This window comes from Sinocyclocheilus anshuiensis, unplaced genomic scaffold (assembly GCF_001515605.1).
Source record: "Sinocyclocheilus anshuiensis isolate Anshui unplaced genomic scaffold, SAMN03320099.WGS_v1.1 scaffold1497, whole genome shotgun sequence".
In the NCBI taxonomy this organism is placed as follows: domain Eukaryota; kingdom Metazoa; phylum Chordata; class Actinopteri; order Cypriniformes; family Cyprinidae; genus Sinocyclocheilus; species Sinocyclocheilus anshuiensis.
The window spans coordinates 1,176,290-1,195,436 of record NW_015543492.1 but is presented as its reverse complement, the minus strand read 5'-3'; the positions used below and the strand labels follow the sequence as shown (position 1 = coordinate 1,195,436).

General features: G+C 38.2%; 1 protein-coding gene across 8 annotated transcripts; it reads right to left on the bottom strand.

The window, feature by feature from the left end:
• Positions 1–224: 224 nt before the first annotated feature.
• On the bottom strand, positions 225–18,989 carry rxrba (retinoid x receptor, beta a). Of its 8 annotated transcripts, none has more exons than XM_016494457.1 (14): positions 18,928–18,989; positions 18,108–18,242; positions 16,958–17,187; positions 13,921–13,947; positions 13,291–13,444; positions 11,024–11,203; positions 9,687–9,710; positions 8,162–8,322; positions 5,427–5,556; positions 5,131–5,263; positions 3,152–3,193; positions 1,879–1,970; positions 690–795; positions 225–528 (listed from the first exon to the last, which is right to left on the bottom strand). In XM_016494457.1, the coding sequence occupies exons 2-14, from the start codon at positions 18,121–18,123 to the stop codon at positions 381–383; spliced, it is 1,443 nt and encodes a 480-aa protein (XP_016349943.1). In that variant the 5' UTR covers positions 18,124–18,242; positions 18,928–18,989; the 3' UTR covers positions 225–380. The 8 variants fall into 8 exon arrangements, with proteins under 8 accessions (XP_016349943.1, XP_016349942.1, XP_016349947.1 ...); XM_016494456.1 differs by lacking the exon at positions 18,928–18,989 and adding an exon at positions 18,802–18,921; XM_016494461.1 differs by lacking the exons at positions 3,152–3,193; positions 18,928–18,989 and adding an exon at positions 18,802–18,921.
• Positions 18,990–19,147: the final 158 nt, after the last annotated feature.

Here is a 19,147-nt window from a genome sequence, read left to right as displayed (position 1 = left end):
GGAAAACAAGTTTTTTTTTTTTCAGACAGCTTAGAGTCTTTTTTCGGGGCTGTACTGGTTTGAAGGTGCGGCAGGAAGAATATGTAGGAGAGAATTGTGGGGGCGCCGCCGGGTGCGCCACGCGCGCGCGCACCGGTCCCCCGGCGCCTCCCCCCACGACGGCGTCCGCCCGCAGCGAGAGTTGGAGGGCCCCTTCGCGCGGGCAGCGGAGGGGGTTCAGACCCACCGGCAGCCGCGGAGAGGAGGACCTCCGGTCCTCGCGCCGACGAGGCGCCGCCCTCCCGCCCCCCCCCCCCCCCGCGGGGGGGGGGGGGGGGGGGGGGGGGGGGGTGCGATACCCTGGTGCAAACCGGACTGAACTGGATCGAGACTGGTCCAGGTTAGGTCAGCTGATGTGGCGCTTCAAGCATTTCCATTAAGAAGGTGTCGATTGGGGTGTCTCCAATCAGCTTGAAGAAGAACAGGTGCTCCAGGCACTTAAGGCCAATAGAGCGCAGCGCTGGCAGCCGGAGGAGGAGCTTGGCAAACCTGAAAGCCAAGTGAGATGTAGAGAAACTGCAATGAACTGTAACCCAATTGGCATATCTTTCTTGCCTCTATGGAAATTCTAGATGGGATTTTTACTTCAATAACCACACTGTTGCAATCTATTGAGGGATAGAAGAGAGAAAAAAACACATGTACTCTACCTGCCCTGCTGGTCAGGATATCTCTGTTTACAATAAGCCTCCAGCGATGCATAGACCTTCTCTCTCAGTAACTCCACTTCACTTGGGCTTGACAATCCCTTTGCATCTGCACATAAAACAACACATAAAATGTAAAGCTGCCTTTATGACTGAACAGCAGGGGTGGAAATCAGCAGGAACATTCAGCGTAACAATATATTGGTCTCTGGATGTGTAGCTATTTAAAATTGCGACATATTGCAATATCTTTATTGCTTGTTTCTCTTGATCTTAACTGGACTTTGGCGCTTTGCACAATTACATTCTTAGCTAATTCGGAGTTTGGACTATGGTTGAATAGAAACGGAGTGTACAAATTAGGAATGCACTGATAATGCAACAGTATCAGTCCATCACACAAACGTCACTGTGAAGTTTGTAGTTAAATTGTTCATTCAGATATTTTAATGGCAAAGAGAGTTAAAAGATTAACATACTTTCTAATATTAATCGATGGTGAGGAATGGGAAATAAAGAGCACTTCTGTTGCATGCGCTTGATTACGGTTCGCTCACTCAGCACATATGCTTCATTTGGATTAATACAATTTTACACAAGTAAAAATACTAAATGCTACATTATAACAAGTGGTTCCCTACACTACAAGAAACTGTCATGTAACTACTGTACCGGTGCACTAGAGCAGCTCTAAATGTGTGCTCTGCCATTAAATGAAAGATAACAAAATAAAATGATAAAATGACCAGGAAAACAGATCTGACTTGTCGGAGAAAGTGTAAGAACAGCAGTATGAACTGTCGGTGATATCTATATATGTACTTTTAAGGTAATCAGCCAACATAGCTAGTTGTCTTTATTGTTGGCATTTTATTCAATTTTGAATATCCAAATGTTAGTGAGAAGAAAAATAAAAAAAACTTTTAGATGCATATGCGACGGACTTCGTTTACGCTCATGTTTAGTAGCTCCTTTGAAGGATTCTTGAGTAAAATGGCTCTATATTTAACAAAGTGTGACCGGTTTTATCGAATACAAAAAAATACAACCCGCATTTTATGCAATTAAAATGCAGGTATCAGCAAGTACCAAAAATGAAAGTATCTGTATTGTATTTTTTTCTGGGCAAAAGTGGTATCGGAACATAGCATGAACGAATGTGAATTGAATGTGTATGACTGTGCGGTCTGACCTGGGTTGAAGAGGATGATGGCTCTCAGGCAGCCCAACTCTGATTTATCCATCTGCATGTCCCTCATCTTGCTCACCAGCTCCGTCAACACCCTGACGCCATTAAAATGAGGGCAGGAAGGAGCAAGGGACGAAAAGCAGGAAAGGAAAGGTGGGAAAAAGAGTAGAGTCAGGTTAAAATCTGAAGTACTACAATTCGCATTTACGCAATAAAAAAATTGCTTTATGGAGCCATTTTCACAAGCACTTCAAAATATATACAAAACACAATCATAAAAATCAATGGTAATATAACAGCCTTCTTATCTCAAAAAGAACAATCAGAAATTAATGTTTTAGAAACATAGAGCATGCCACGTAAGATATCAGTCACTCATGTTAACATTAGTCACTGTCGGGCCAAAAGAGAGCGTGCTAGTGCGTGCCAGTTGCGTTTCCATTGTCACTTCCGGGGCTTGATCTCTGCCTCATCGGCGCTTCCTCAGGGCCAACGCCCAGGGATTTTCGACCCGCCAAATACCTTGGGCCAAAGCGAGCCAACTGTGGCCAGAGGAGTGGTCATGAATAAAGGCGGAGTTTATCCGAGTTAGAGACGGTCGGCACAGCTACTCACTTCCCATGTTTTCATATCAAGCTACCAGCTTTAATCAACATTTAAAATTATTTTAATGGCAAAACTCACTTCAGACACCAGCGAGTGTTTGAAATAACTTACGAATGGGCCCCGATGGGAATTCTGATCACCGTATGAGGCAGAAATTTATTATATGCGATGCTATAAGGCTACGCTAACCATCGCCATCATAAATACATGTTATGCTTATTAAAATACCAGAGACAGCATGAAGAACTAGATAAATCATATATGATTATAAACGTATTTATTTGGTGTCATATTTGTTCTGTCTCTTCTCTGTGTCTTTGTTGATACAGGACTTTTGCATCCGCACGTCATAAATTTCATATACTCTGTAACTCATAACTCTGGTTTTCTGTCTGTGAGCTCCCTCTGTTGCTCGCTCGCTTTTGGCCTTGCGGCTTGAGGTCTGAGGCTCGTTGTTAGCCCTGGCTTGCACTGGCCCGACAGTAGAAACGCAGCTATTGTGAGTCCAAGCAACACTTTCAATCACACAGATACTCGTACACAAGGTCAGTTTGGTCTTTACCGGCCCCAAACAGCCCCAGACATAATTTAATCCAAAATAAACTGTCTCAAGCTACAGGCTTTCCTGACTGCTGCTGTTTGTTTATGGCGTGTGGCGGAGTGTCATTACCTGTCGAATATGGCCCCAACCTCTGCATTGTGCGCACTCTCCCTGTGTGTTCAATCACAATGTGTTATTAAAATGTCATTTCACATTTCATTGTTATATAATGTCTCCCCACTCCAGAAAGGCCCAGGCAGAGACGTTAAGACTCCACGTATGATGGCGGTAGGCCCAGTTCAAAGAGTAACAAGCTACAGGCTCTTGTTGAAAGGAAGGCGGACGATCATGGGTTGGAAGCAGCAAAGCTTTAAATGACAATTCCCAGCACAAAACAAATACAATATAACATGAAGAAAGAAATCTTTAACAGGATAAGACCAGGGCTCAACAATAAGAATGGACGCTTCAATTTATTTACGTAAACGCGAACCATGACGTTTTGCACACTGCTTTGCAAATCTGTTGATGTAAATTCCTCATCAAGGTTCTTTTAAAATCTGTTGAGCATCAGTTAAAATAAGTAAAAATTAAATGTAATTAACACTTAATTTCTAGCTAATTTTATAACAAATTAAAAAAAGCCTTTATGTACAATGCATAATAAATGTATTCATAATGTGCCTTGTAATGCATTCAAATTTTTAAATAAATAATTGAAGCCAAATTTAAAATGCATTATAATATTTGAAGGTTTGTTTGTCAAGTGATTTGATGCATCATACTTTCTAAAAGTGTAACTATGAATAGATAAGTTTTATAATCTATTATAACTATGGCTATAATTATTCATGAGGGCATACAATGCATAAGGTGCATTACAAGGCATTATTAATGCATTTAAACTACTTTTCTAATGCATTATATATAAAAGCTTTTTAATATAAAAATATAAATGTTTAATGGAAAATTTTACATTTTTCCTGACACGAAAATGTTGATTAAAAAAAATGTATATTTAATTTTAATTTCAGATTTTTGCAAGTGCGGCCAGTGAACATCTGAACAAAAGCAGAAATTTGAAAACTCATTACTGTTGAGCCCTGAAGAAATATAATATTATTATTATTTTTGTTGTTGTGGAATATAACTGCTCATTGACTTAAAGTATTATTATGTACTATAACATCAGCATCTCCTAATTGCTCAAAATGCACATAAAATGACTCTCAACACGCATCAGATTTTGCACAGAGGGTTAAATAGCATTTAAAGCCAATAAAGCAAAGCGCGAAGCATGTGCGCACATCACACAGCACCAACAGGAGGACAATGAAGCGCTGCAAGAATCAGGTGAGATGGACAGTGAAGCACAAGACATGGAGGCTCATTTCTGAAGCAGAGACATTATGACAAGATGAATGGCAACGAAAGACAATTTCATATGAACATCACAACAAACTGTAGCACAGAACATCTAGAATGAGCTCAATTAAAACAACAGCCTGTAGCTCATTATTCCTGGATTTGCAGAAGACAAAGATAAAATATGGAGTCTTGAGAAGTTATGGAGAGAAATGTGGTAAATTTGTTTCTTAATATAAACAACCGCTGTAATTACCAGCAGATCAAGAGTGAATGCCAGAGCACACTTCATACATGTGCACTGTATTGATCATGTAAATGGGAGTGTGTCGAGACTATAAGCAGAGGAGAGCATTGGTGCACATATAGGTGTCTGCATGTATGTGTATGTCCTGTCTGATCGTGCAGTGTCAGTCTATAAAAGCACACTATATACACAGCAGCGTCAAGGCAGCAGGCTGTCAGGAGGTAAAAGAAGGTATTTTTCTTTGTCATGACACAGGAAAATCCAACCACCTTTGCAGCCTTAAATGTGTCAAGAAGCAAAGCTGTTAAGGTTCATGAGCACAGGTCTACCACAAATCATGATACGATATTTCTTGCCTAATCCTTTTCACACATAAGCACAGCAGGACACATGCACATCTTTTTGAAACCTATAGCGAGCAAATCTAATAAAGCTAAGACCTTTAGAAGATCAATACAAGGCTATCCTGTCTGCAGTCATGTGACATGACTATTACCTGTCAAAGATGGCTCCCACCCCTGCGCTGTGAGCACTGTTCCTGTGCACGTGGAGGCCGGTGGCCAGCAGAATGCCATCCTTCACCGTGATGGAGCGATGAGAGAATGACGCGATCAGTAGCTCATTCCAGCCTGGTCGACAAATGAAAGCAGCAAAAGATGAGGGGGGATCACTACTGAGAAAAGCAAATTATTAAGAGTCTGCTAAGGGAAACATCAAAAAATCCTGTTTGCAGTTTCCAGTTTTGATTTTAAAAACATTCAGAGTCAGAAAGACAAAGGCAAATAGGTTTACCAGCACGCAGCAGGATGACCTGGTCATCCAGAGACAGCTCACTGAAGTGAGGGATCCGTTTTGCCCACTCCACCAAAGTGAACAGCTGTTTATCAGCTGCCTGGCAGATATTTGTGACTGGGTCGTTCGGCTGAGGAGAGGAAACAAAAGTATTGTGGGTAAGTAGTAAGGAGAGGGAATGAAAAAATCTTGAAAATAACATCATGCAAGGCTTTTTGTAATTTAGCAGTAGGAATTTGCATTTCAAAAACTCTGAAGAAGGGCTGGATGATAAACGATATCATATTGAGATTGCAATTCAATTTACACACACACACACACACACACTCAAAAAACAAAAACACACTCTCTCACACACACACACACACACACACACACACACACACACGTTCTTAACCTTGTTAATAATGCAGTATAAATGAGAGATGAGATCATGTGAAAAACCCAACAGGCTTATCTTTATAGTATGGCTGTGTGACAAACTACATATCAAGATCACAATACAATTTATGTTGATAACGATGATAAGCTCTGGACATTTTTACTCAATATGGCAGTGGTCGGCAACAGGCGGCCCGTTTTGGCCCGCCAGCAATAATATCTGGCCTGCGCCCACAGCCAGATTATTTTGATAGCGGCTGGTTCTGAAATAGATCTGTCATGACAGCAACAGTTACTCACATTCAGAGTAGGTGATCGGAGCGGTGTACAATTCACGAGTACAACTTATACCAACGACTCGTAATATAACTGCATATTTAGCAAGAATTCACAAGTTAAACATTTAGCTAGCTTGATAGAGAAAGATCACTCAAATCAGAAAGAATGTGAAGGCTATAATGACGGCAATGAGAGGGAAGTTATAGTTCTCAAGGAATTTGTCTGTTCCTTCTAGATACTGAATATTTTCAGCTGAAAGCATGATTTAAACAAATACTACAACACTTATTCACACGCAATCACTCTCTCAATAATGCATTCAAACAAATGCAATCTTACAGTGCTACTTCATCTGTATCCGATTTCGAATGAGCAGAAATCTGTAAGAAATGCATCGATCCGTAGGTAAAATAACTGACGAAAACGTACTGTTATTTTCATCACAAACAAAATTTGCACTGCAAAAAGCAGCAATACCTTTTAATGCTGACAACCATGTTATTAGCTTGTCATGTGGTAGGACAAAAGTTTGCACACTAGTGTTCCAATAAGCCACTTTGAAACTCTCCTGTTATTTTATTTATTTTATTTTTTAATATACGTTATGAACAGAACTGTGATATTTCAAACAAACTGAAATACTTTAGATGCGGAGAGAAGGCGGAGCACAGGCAATTCTAGTTGCATTTTTCATCAATTCATTTCTTAAATTATCCTTTGATAAATCCTTTGTTTCACAGTCAACACATGGCTTTTTGGCTAGATTTAAAATAAGGAAAAGTGCACTTTTAGATAAACAAGGAAATAATAGATGGCACTCGTGGTGGTAGTTAAACAAAGTTATATTTGAGTTTAAACGTGAATGTCTATGAAAGCTTGTATTACTGTACTGTGATAAAAGAGAATCACAATGCTGAAAAAGCATGTTCAGAAACAACGTTTGGATTTGAAATCAAAATAATGGATAAAAGGCAGTAGAGCTGTCTATTTCTGTCAATGGTAAGTTTGTGATAATGTAAGAAAAGTAGTTTAAATGTTTTGCCACTTGCTTGAGCAACTTAATATATAAATCTAGAAGTAAATGCAAAAGTAAAAAGTACTGAATAACGTGTTGCTTATATTTATTGCGTTTAAACACGTCTATGAAAGATTGCATTACTGTACTGTGAAAAAAAAAAAATTGCAATGCTGAAAAAGCATTTTCAGTGACAATGTTTAGATTTGAAATCAAAATAATGGATAAATGTTGTGTTTGTGGTAAACAGCCACGGATCAGTAGCGGACTCCTGTGTGAAAGCTGCTTCCCCTCTCACAAGAGTCACCTAAGAGGGGAATTCCCCCCATTTTCAAAAATGAAATTCAGGCCCTGAATAAATGTCTAAAAATCCTGATTGGAGTATCACTATAAATAGTAAAAAAAAAAGAAAAAAAAAAGAATGCTTTAAAAAGATCGGTATCGGTGATCGGTATTGGCAGATGCTGCTTTCTGTGATCGGCCTCAAAAATCCTGATCGGAGCACCCCTAGGTACCTAGTACTTTTTTTTGTACCACCTCAGTTGAAGTTCCAAGTGAGCCACACCGATACTAAAATGTGATGAGTGAACACTGCAGATCACTGATTGGTCAGAGAGAATCGTCACTACCAGAGTCATTGGATTTGTGACACGAAACACCTAACCCAATAGATTTAAATAGTCAGCAACAGTCACCGCAGTATCATTTTTTCTCACAACTTTTTTAAACGACTTGCTTTTAACAAATGTCACACGCAACTTGAAAAAAGAAATGGCTGTATCGTGGTCAGTGGATGAGGTGGCAGAGCAACTATAACAATCAGTCTATAATCCCACCCAACTTTGAAGCGGTACTAAACTGCAGTGGAAAAGCGAGCCGAGCCATGCCAAGCAGAGTCGTACCACACAATGGAAAAGCGCCATAATATGCAACTTCCTGCTTTTAATCAGTCCACCAGCTAAAATTAGAGCCCAATTACCTTGAAGTTCTGGATCACGTAACAAATAATCCTAACACTAAAGATCATAAATCCTCTTTAACATGCTTATCTGTAACTTACAGAGCTTCCCCCTGAGCTGCCATCCGCATGCAGCTCGGTCTTCTGCTCCACGGCCATCTCTGCTTCTAGAATCTTCTCTACAGGCATCTCTTCATTCGCGGGGCTGGTGGACTCAACCTCTCCTTCACGCTCCTTGTTCCTCTGACGCTCCTCCTGAACGGCTGCATTGCACAGGGAAATGAGGAAGAGGGACAAGATGGGGAAACAGAGATGAAGGATAGGGCGGAGGAAAGATCAACAGGATGGGAAAAGGAAAATGAACAGAGAGAATGGTAGTGAACAGGGAAAGCAGTAAAGATGTAAACAGGAGCAGAGAGACAGAGATATACAGATACAAGTAGTTCCTGGTTAGTTTTCAACATTCATTCACACACTGAAGTCCTCCAGCGACATTCCTTCTTCAATGACCCAGTAAAAGCTACAAATGTCCCTTATTGCACATATTCAAAACAACATTCCCACATGACTAATATTTTTTTGCTGCATCATGTCATTTAAAGGGGTCATATCATGAGGAATGAAATTTACCTTTGACAACAGTTTGATGCACTTCAAAAACACTGTAAATTCAGTTCCCAGTTAAAAAAAAAAAAAAAAGACTCCTGAACTTTTGCATGTCACATCAGGCACATGATTGTCCACATTTACAAATACAATGACTATTAGGTAGGGTTGGGCGATGTCTACCAAATTGGCATCGGACGATGTCTACAGTGAAATGGACGATGACATCGGGGGGGGGGGGCTCTAAAATGAGAGCGCGCAATCGAAAGCGGTTTCAATAGCGGCTCCCTGATGCCCGCAATTTATATACAGTCGCATATACTTACCCAACGATATAATTGCGAGAAATGCCTCCCATGTCGTAGGCTATTTATTCCCTTTAGGGTTTCCGTAGTACACTTCATTTCCTTTCCGAACACGGAACTGGGATGCGGCGGATTGCGGGAGAGGGTGGGGGGGGTTCTGTCAGTCATCGGCGATAGACGATGCCCAACCCTACTATTAGGTAACAGAAACTTGGTACAACCAGTCTTGGTAAAGTAATAAAGAGAAAGCGGGATGATACTATTACTTTTAAATACCAGAAAAACTAATAATAAGAGCAAAATGTTGTGCCCTTTCTGGCGGTGTAGCACCTACTGCTCTGCATATCTTTCTCAACATAAGAAATGCTGAAGTTTATTTTTAACACGGTTCCTAAACATTTCAGTCTGACTTTAAGCATTAATGGGGAAAAAAAATGAGAACATATCACTTTAAGAATATCTTTTCAAAGAACCATATTAAATGGTGAATAAATGATCTTAAAAAATAAAATGCAAAAAAAGTTACATTCAGTAGATCTCAAGGAAAAAACAGATGAAATGACCCCTTTAATAGCCATGACTAATATCCTACAGAGCAATTCTTTCACCATTCCCACATTCACTAACTCTCTCTCTCTCACATACACACACGCACATGCGCACACACACAACCACCACTCCCTCCCTCCCTCCCTCCCTCCCTGTTTTCTCCTTACATCGTTGTCGTTCATCTTGGACCACTACAGAAGGAGAGGGAGGAAGAGAGAGAACGAGAGGAAACAAAAGAGGGAGAGAGGGGGACAGGTGTTAGTGGTGACAACAGCCCTCCCTCCCCCTCTGCTCTCCTCTCTGGTTTGTGCCGTGATGACTATGAATTAGCCACAATACCCTCTTTACATTCAGTGTCAACAATCTTATAAAATCTACATGTCTCTGCTACACATACTCTTGTCACTGCGGTCTTTCTGTCTGGCTTAATTCTAGAAAACATTTGCTCTCTCCTTAGTGACAGACCGATATGTTGGCCAAGCAAATTTATCATAAAATAAATAAATGAAATACAAAAAAAATATACATTTCGGCAATTACTGGGTACATCCCAATTGCCATTAAATTGTACATAATATTTAAAGGAATAGTTCACCCAAAAATCAGCACCAGCTCATTCAAAATGTAGATGATTTTCTTTTTTCAGCTGAAGAGAAATTAAGGTTTTGAAGGAAAACATTTCAGGATTTTTCTCCATCTAATGCAAGTGAATGGGGCTCAATGTAGACAATAAGGTGGTTCTTGTCGCCTACGTCACGCGTGACATTCCCAACATGCATACGTCACGCAAGAGGTCATTAACTAAATCGTCTCGTGATCGTGCATTGCAGAGATGAACCAAGGTGAGCATTTGTAGTTAAAAAGTATATAATATATAATGTTTTTTCTGAAAATAACTGATCGTTTCGCAAGAGAAGACCCTTATTTGTCAGCTGGGGTCGTGTGGATTACTTTAAAGCTGCCTAAATATGGATTTTGGACTGTCAAAATGGTCTATGGTGAGCCCTGTTCACTTGCATTAGATCCTGGAATGTTTTCCTCCATTACCTTAATTTTACTTCGGCTGAAGTCAGTCAGTCATACACATCTTGGATGGCCTGGAGGGTGAGTAAATAATCAGTCATTTTCATTTTTGGGTGAGTTATTCCTTAAATGCTTTATTGTCTATCATCCACTCTGCTCTCTAGACATCAGCATCAGTTTGTGTTTCTTGCACAACTAAATGCATAGCACCACAGCATTGAACATTACAAGTTGTAGATCAGTCTTTCTATTGCATTAGCTTCACATAAATAAAAATACACACTGTGACCAATGTAGTCAGATTTACAAACAAATGAGTATTAAACGTAGGTCCATTTATGAGGTGAGGAAACACTGGCATCAGACTCTGAAAATCTCATATCAGTGAATCACTATTCCTTACTTCTAGTGTAAAGAGCATCTCATCTTGGATTTGTGGTATGTTTATGTGCTAGGTGGGACAGCAAGTTCTGGTTCTTACCCTCTCTCTTCATCCCCATGGCCAGGCACTTCTGGTAGCGGCAGTACTGGCAGCGATTCCTCTGGCGTTTGTCCACCAGGCAGTCCTTAATGTCTCTGCATGTGTAGCTCAAGTCCTTCCTCACAGTGCGCTTGAAAAAGCCCTTGCACCCCTCACAGCTGTACACGCCGTAGTGCTTGCCTGGAGAAAAGAGACACGAGATGAATTTATGGAGGTGGAAGATTTTAGTCAATAAAAAGGTGAACCTACATTTGATGGTTTCATAATGTTATCACATAATGTTGTTGTTACATAAGTGTTACATAATGAAAAGCTTTTTTTGTTCATTTGTCAAGATTTGACAAAAAATTTTTAAAATGTTACATTTCAAATAAATGCTATTCTTTTGAACTTTCTATTTAACAAAGAATCCTAAAAAAAATGATCACAGTTTTCACAAAAACACTATGCCGCATCAAATCAGCATATGATTTCTGAAGGATCATTTGACACTGAAAACTGGAGTAAAACTCAGCTTTGCCATCACAGGAATAAATTCCATTTTAAAAAACATTAAAAAAAAAGAATAACAACATTTTATTATATTACAGCTTTAGTGTATTTTTGATTAAATAAATGCTGCCTTTGGGAAGCATAGGGGACTTTAAAACATTAAACAGAAACCTCAAACCCCAAACAGCAGTGTATATATAGCATATTTACAGTTAAAAATATGTTTTTTGTACACCGTAGGGGTGGACAATCTTCCCAAAATATCATATCACGATCTTGTCACACAAAATCACGATCCACGATCTAAATCGCGAATTTTGAGATGCACTATTAAGAATATCCAGAGTGGAACTAGCCTATGACTTACCTATTTCAACAATTTATAACAGTATTGCATTAAACAACCAAAATGGACATTAAAGCCTGAGTTAAACTTTAAAACACTGCACCACTGTATGAATCAAATATACGTTGCTTCTTATTAAATTTATAAAGCGATTCATTCAAGAGCAGTGAGTGATTTTCTCTGTCTTTTGTTGTTTGATTAACATTAATGATACAGACAGCAGCAGGTTTATTAGGCTGCTGTCTCTTTAAGACCGAATGCACGGATCTAATATACTGACATGCATCCAATTTCTTTCCCAATTATTTATGTTCACTTAAGACATAACTGACTGTCTTTATGTAAATACTTGCCAAGACAGAAATTTTGACATATTATTGTGTATATTTGACTATTTATGCATTATGCAAATGCATAAAACTCCTGTTCATGTTAGCGCCGCCTCGGAGCGCGTGCACAGAGCGCACCTGGGGAACAGACTCTTTCGCAGTCAATGCATTTTAATAACTCTTTTTAAAATAAAGCATGTCCCACAGTAGACTACATTTTACGACAGTCACATTGCATGATTGGACTGATTTGGACTAAGTTTAGGAGAGGCGAAAGCATACCGCTTGAAATGATTGGAACAGCTTGCGGCACAAATCGAAACAAACTAAAATTTGATTCATCGCAGTACTACTGCTAGCTCACGTTGAGTTGTTTTTTTTTTTAAATACGTCACCACGCATGAAAGATACATATGGAAGCCCGTTACCACCACTGAATAAAAAAAGAAAAAAGGTAATCGCGACTTTTTATCTCACAATTCTGACTTTTTTTTCTCACAATTGCGTGTTCAAACTCACAGTTCTGACTTTTTTTCTCAGAATTGCCTGATATAAACTCGCAATTGCGAGCTAAAAAGTCATAATTGTGACTTTGTCTCGCAACTGAGAGTTTATATCACGCAATTCTGACTTTATATCTCGCAAAATATAAAAAGTCGCAATAACCTTGTTTTTAAATTTTATATTCAGTGATGGAAATGGGCTTCTATAGACACATGATAGAGACGCGTGATATAATTTGACCAGCCACAGTCATCTAATATGCAGTCATTGCTGTAGTTTTAACATTATTATGAAGACATAAAAGATCACGGTCTCTACAGTTCGCTTGAAAAGTAGATCGTAGAAGTCTTCGAGATCGATCACGATATAAAATCGACAGATCGCCCACCCCTAGTACACCGCGACAATAATATAAAGCTTCTCATTACATATACCCCTAATTGATACTGTACCATTTTTTGATTCACCATTTTACTGTCCAATAACATTTAAACAATAGCTATAAACATTTAAAAGGAACAATACATTTTTAAAAGAAAATATAGTTTCAGTGTTTCCTTCAGATGGGTTAGGGTTAGTGTTTATCAGTGACATACCAGAGGAGCGATCCCCACAGATGGCACACAAGCGTTTCTGAGAGACCATGGGCCCTGGGCTGTGGGCGGACATCGGCTTCAAACCGAAAGGCGGTTTGACATCATCAGAGCTGCTGACTGCGTGCAGACCCGACATGGACACGGTGGAGTTGATCTGAGACGGGCGATGAGGTGAGAGATAGACAAAGAGATGAAGTGATAGAAAAAAAAAATTAGTTGAATAAACGAACACTTTCTCATTTTTGTTAGTGATAAACAAAAATCAAATCACAAGATAACAGGAAAATACATGTTAATTTCTTATGATCAGTACCACATGCCTGGTTAGCTCTCAACCCTTAACTGATCATAACCAGATAATAATAAATAATCTCTCCCCAAATCATTCAAACACCATTTCATCACAAATCCAACCCTTTGACCCCAGGTGGAAGATGATCAATCATTAAGAATCTTATTTTGATTGCATTCTAATGAACACAACCCCTCAACAGATGGTATTTAATCATCCAAACAGAACTACATTTCAAAATCTATGAGCAACAGTAAAGGGAAGAAGACATATGCATGAGAGAAGCAACTAGACAACGAGGAGGGAGTCAGAAAGTGAGAGAGGGTGCAAGGTCTCACCTCTGTGTTTCTGGCAAACATGTTCATCTGTGAAGCAGAAATGCAGTGATGAGGAGGAGCGCAAAAAAAAAAGAAGCTTGTGGTGTGAGGGAGGTGGTGCTAAAAAATTACTAAATCCACCATGCTTATTTTGTTTTGGCTAAACTCAAATTTAGACTATGAAAAAAAAATCAGGTTTAGATCGACAGAAACCTACCTGAGAGACTTTGGAAATTAAGGTCAAAATACCAGATGGTCTGTTAAACATTAACAGTTTTAGAGGGAAAAACTCAAATGATCCCAGTGAATAAACAGTGATTAAAAAAATTCCCTCAAGCATAACTTAAAATTTTTCAGGTTCAATTGCATATTGCTAGTCATTGTACACTACTGTTCAAAAGATATTTTAATGTTTTTGAAAGAGGTCTCTTATGCTCACCAAGGCTGCATTTATTTAATTATAAATACTGTAAAAACAGTAATATTGTGAAATATTATTACAATTTGAAATAACCATTTTTCAATTCAATATATTTAAAAAAATCCATTTATTCCTGTAATGCAAAGCTGAATTTTCAGCATCATTACTCCAGCCTTTAGTGTCACATGATCCTTCAGAAATCACTCTGTGCTTAATAACTCTTCAAGAAACATTTATTATTATCAATGCTGAAAACAGTTCTGCTGCTTAATACTTTTGTGGAAACCATGATTTTTTTTTTTTTTCAAGATTCTTTGATGAATAGAAAGCTCAAATGATTTACTTGAAAGAACTGTCACTTTTGATCAATTTAATGCATCCTTAGTGAATTCATTTAAAAAAAATATCTTCCTGGCCCCTAATGTTTGAATTGTAGTGTACACCACAGTGTTAATGATAACTATTATATTAGTCCAAATTTAACTACTCTGCAGCTTTTTTAACTAAATCTACATGACTTAATTCAAATTTCATGTACTCAATAACATTGTGCCAATAGACGATAGTATCGTGTATCAACGATAGTCAGAGATATCGCCTGTGGCTGATGCCTTTGACGATAGCAAGACGATTATCATTATTATTATTATTATTATCAGGCTAGTAATACTATCTAATTAATATTAAGGCTTATTTGTTCCATCATATTTCTTTTTCAACATTTTTACAGTGTTGTGCGTTATAACCAATCACACACGATTCCGCTGAGTTTATGAATGCAGCGGCCAATCAGAAGCGTTCAGATGAGTCATCGATGAAACACCAGAGTTTTGTTGTTCAGTGCGTGCGCTGGCCGACTGGATTCTGCTCTCTCGCGAATTCTCTCATAATAAACAACAAAGTGCAGTTGTACGGGCGATGTAAGTATAAGAGATTTATTCATCATACAGTGTAGATGGCTACACTGATTATAACAGGAGTTATAATCAGTGAACTCGCACTAGACTGAAGTCAGTGATGATGTTCTTTGATATTGTAAATGTTTTTTGCAAGTTTTCTGTAGCTGCTGTTTGAATAACTGCGGAAATGTAAGCATTATAATTAGTAACTTACAGTGTTTCTATTCAATTGTTATCATGTTAAATACAAATTCAGTCATATTAAAAATATTTTATGACATGACATCCTAACATTAGGCTGATTTTAGCCGTACCCTGGAGTTGGTTCACTCTCCGGCTATGAATCTAAGTAAGTAAATAATTAAATAAATTAGTAAGATAATATCGTGTATCCGCGATCTCACATCGTGGAATCTAGTCATAAAAACAGAATTTACTGTACAACGCGGAATGTCACGGAATTTGCCAAATGTTGGATGAATAAATCAAAAGTAGGTCAGTAAACTTAAATCAAAATGTGATATGGACTAGTGTCTATGAATATTAAACTGCAAAAATACAATTTAAATATGAATCCTGCATGTTCTGCGTGTCTCTATGTGAATGAATGGCGCAGATGCGCAGTTTTCGTTTACTACACACATACTGAAGCGTGCGTGATGCTCGCGGTGTTTTCAGCCTCTGCCGCCTCAATATATGAGTACATGAACACATAAACAATCTCTAGAGCTGCTCTGAGTCACTTCATGAACATTTTACCATTTCTTTTGAGAAAAGCTATCATCATATCATATACAAACAGATAAGGTCTTCACAGCAACCCGTCAAAAAAGTTTGGTTTAACTTGAAAACACTGTGACAGAAATATATTACTTAATGCAATGATAGTACTACTACTAATAATAAAATTATTATGAAAACATCATTTTTAAAGGACTATTTACCAGAAAAATGTAAATACACAACACTTTTTCTGAAAAATAAAAAAATAAAAAAAATAAATTATTTTTTATAAAATCAATTAATTAGAGATGTTTTTGATTATTACATTTTAATGGATTTTAATTTTATTTAAAATGAATGGAAAACAATTTTGTAAAAAATAAAATTGAATTTGAGAAAAAAAATTAAACATTTCATAGGGCCTTAAAATTGAACTTTTGTTAAACTTTTATTAATTTGATGTTAAATATTGTAAGTTTCATGATTTCAATTAATTAGATGTGCTTTTTGATTAATAAAAATGTATTAACCATTTAACCTTTAAAACAGAGTCTACAAAAAAAAAAGAAAACAGAATAATTTAAAAAACGGAATTTGGGAAAAAATAAAATGGAATTTGGGAAAAAAATAAGGCCCCAACTAGTAGGCAGACCTGGAAGCCTTAAAATTGAACTTTTGTTAAACTTTTATTAATTTGATGTTAAATATTGTAAGTTTCATGATTTCAATTAATTAGATGTGCTTTTTGATTAATAAAAATGTATTAACCATTTAACCATTAAAACAGAGTCTAGAAAAAAAAAAGAAAACAGAATAATTAAAAAAAACGGAATTTGGGAAAAAATAAAATGGAATTTGGGAAAAAAAATAAAACGAATTTCATAAGGCCCCAACTAGTAGGCAGACCTGGAAACCGAACGAGCTGGACTGTTTGTCTTGTAGCGCAAACTCGGGCCTTAAATGAAATATGGGGAGTCCAGTGGAAAGTAAGAAGTGTTAACATGGTAATGCTCACCTGTGGGCTGCTGATGGGGCCGTAGCCTACTGAGGGAGTTCCAGGAAGGCAAGGAGAACCCAGAGAGGAGCTGATGACGGAGAAGGGTGAGCCCATGCTGCTGATGGGACTGTTCACAGCCGAAGTGATGGGTGGCAGGGAGGTCATGGCGGCGGCTGAAGGGGTCAACGGTGGCGAACGCTGACCTGATGGTGGTGAGGAAACGGATGAACTGTCTGGACTACGAGAATCTGTTAGGAGAGAGGAAAAACTATACAGTCACATTCAGGGAGGCCAATCATTTTAAAGGGGTCATATGATGCGATTTCAATTTTTCCTTTCTCTTTGGAGTGTTACAAGCTCTTGGTGCATAAAGAAGATCTGTAAAGTTGCAAAGACTAAAGTCTCAAATCCAAAGAGATATTCTTTATAAAAGTTAAGAGTCAGCCACGCCTACCTAAAACGGCTCGTTCTAACACGCCCCCACATATCTACGTCACTATTTGGGCGGCGTTATGCAACTCTTCCCACATCTTCACGCAAAGAAATTAGGCGTAACTTTTAATCTCGCTGTAGTATTGTTGCCGCCACCGCCATGTCGTGAAGGCGCTGAATTCGGCCAATCACAATGCACTGGATAGCTGGCCAATCAGAGCACACCTTGCTTTTCAGACCGATGAGCTTTGTAAAAATCAACACGTTTCAGGAAGGCGGGGCATAGAGGAGAAACAATAATGTACAGTATGTGGAAAATAATGTGTTTTTTGAACCTTAAACCGCATAAACACATTTCATTACACCAAATACACAAAATAATGTTCTTTTTAGCAGCATCATATGACCCCTTTAAAAGAATGTTGGCTTTTGTAAAGGTATTTAAAGGGAGAAAACGAACTACCTGTTTTACATACATGCAAGGTAAAAGAAACTTATTCTGAAACCAAGCTATTTAAACTTATAACAAAACATTCATGAAATAATGGAAAACCGAGGTCTACAGATTGCATGAGTTTTAAACCATAACATCTTATCAATGCTCTAGTAATACACAAAACAGTGTCAAACATAACATGAACTCTAAACTTGAAGTAGTGCAATTAAAATCTAAGTTTACAGCTCTAAGTGTAATTTTTACTTCACAAATGTGGATATAAAATCAAAACAATCTCACCTCTGCTGTCGCCCATGATGTGCAGCCGGGCTCTGCTGATCACACCGGCTCACTCGCTCTGATGTCGAATGGCTGTTCAACTCAAGACCGCGGACTGAGGCCCGGGCCTGGATCTTTTACTAATCTACGTTATCACTGCAGATTACAAAACATTGTGAGAATGACACTTAAGAACACTTAAACTACGACTGATTCGCGACAAATAAATGGCCTCAAAGCGAGTTATGTTTCATTTCTATGTAAACATGAGAGAAAAAATATTTCTGCGAATATTTACGTGATTTTTGCAAGCATATTAACTGTATACAATAGATTCAATGTATTCTAAGTGGATTTAGCTCGATAAAACAAGATTAATCGCGTGCAAGAATGCTAAACGAAATTTCCAGTATCGGCTAGCTCACTAGCTCGCTGGATAGCTTTAATTTACCAACAAAACGAGCCACATTTCACCTTATAAAGCTGCTCTAAATGTATGCGCAAAGTACTTAATGTCGTTTTAGTGAACGACACTGGTTTTATTTACAGTTATTGTGTATAAAAACACACGCATTTATATTTGTGTACAGCTAATCGACTCAACTAGCATGTTAGCTAGCACACTAATAACTCTGCAGGCACAATTTATTGCTCATAAACAAACAACGTAAAATCGCGCATAGTGTTATTATAACAAATGTAAAGCAACACGTACCTGTCAATAAGTGTAAACAACAACAGCATTCACCCGAGTTACATAAATACGATGAAGATTTATATTTTAAAATGGCTTAATTAGGGCCGCGACTCTCCGTTCCCATTTCCTCGGTGTGATTCTCACAGTTGCCTTGATCTTCCTTTCCTAGGAGGAAACTGAAGCTGTTTACGTCCGAGCATTGAAACTGACGCCATTTTGGCTCGGGTAAAGGATCAGCCGAGCCAAAATGTCTACAAGTAAAGTTCGTTTCTTCATTGGAAGTACATTATATAAGTGCTTCTGGGCGATTCTACAAATGTGTGTCGCATTAGCATGTTTACATAATGGCATAACAATTACATCA

Bases quoted from the DNA above. Each gene is read 5' to 3' on its own strand.
- rxrba (XM_016494457.1), bottom strand. The intron at 13,948-16,957 runs GTGAGCATTACC...TCTGCTTCACAG, and splicing joins GCCCCATCAGCAGCCCACAG to ATGAACATGTTTGCCAGAAA. The intron at 8,323-9,686 runs GTAAGGAGAAAA...TGTGCAATGCAG, and splicing joins CCAAGATGAACGACAACGAT to CCGTTCAGGAGGAGCGTCAG.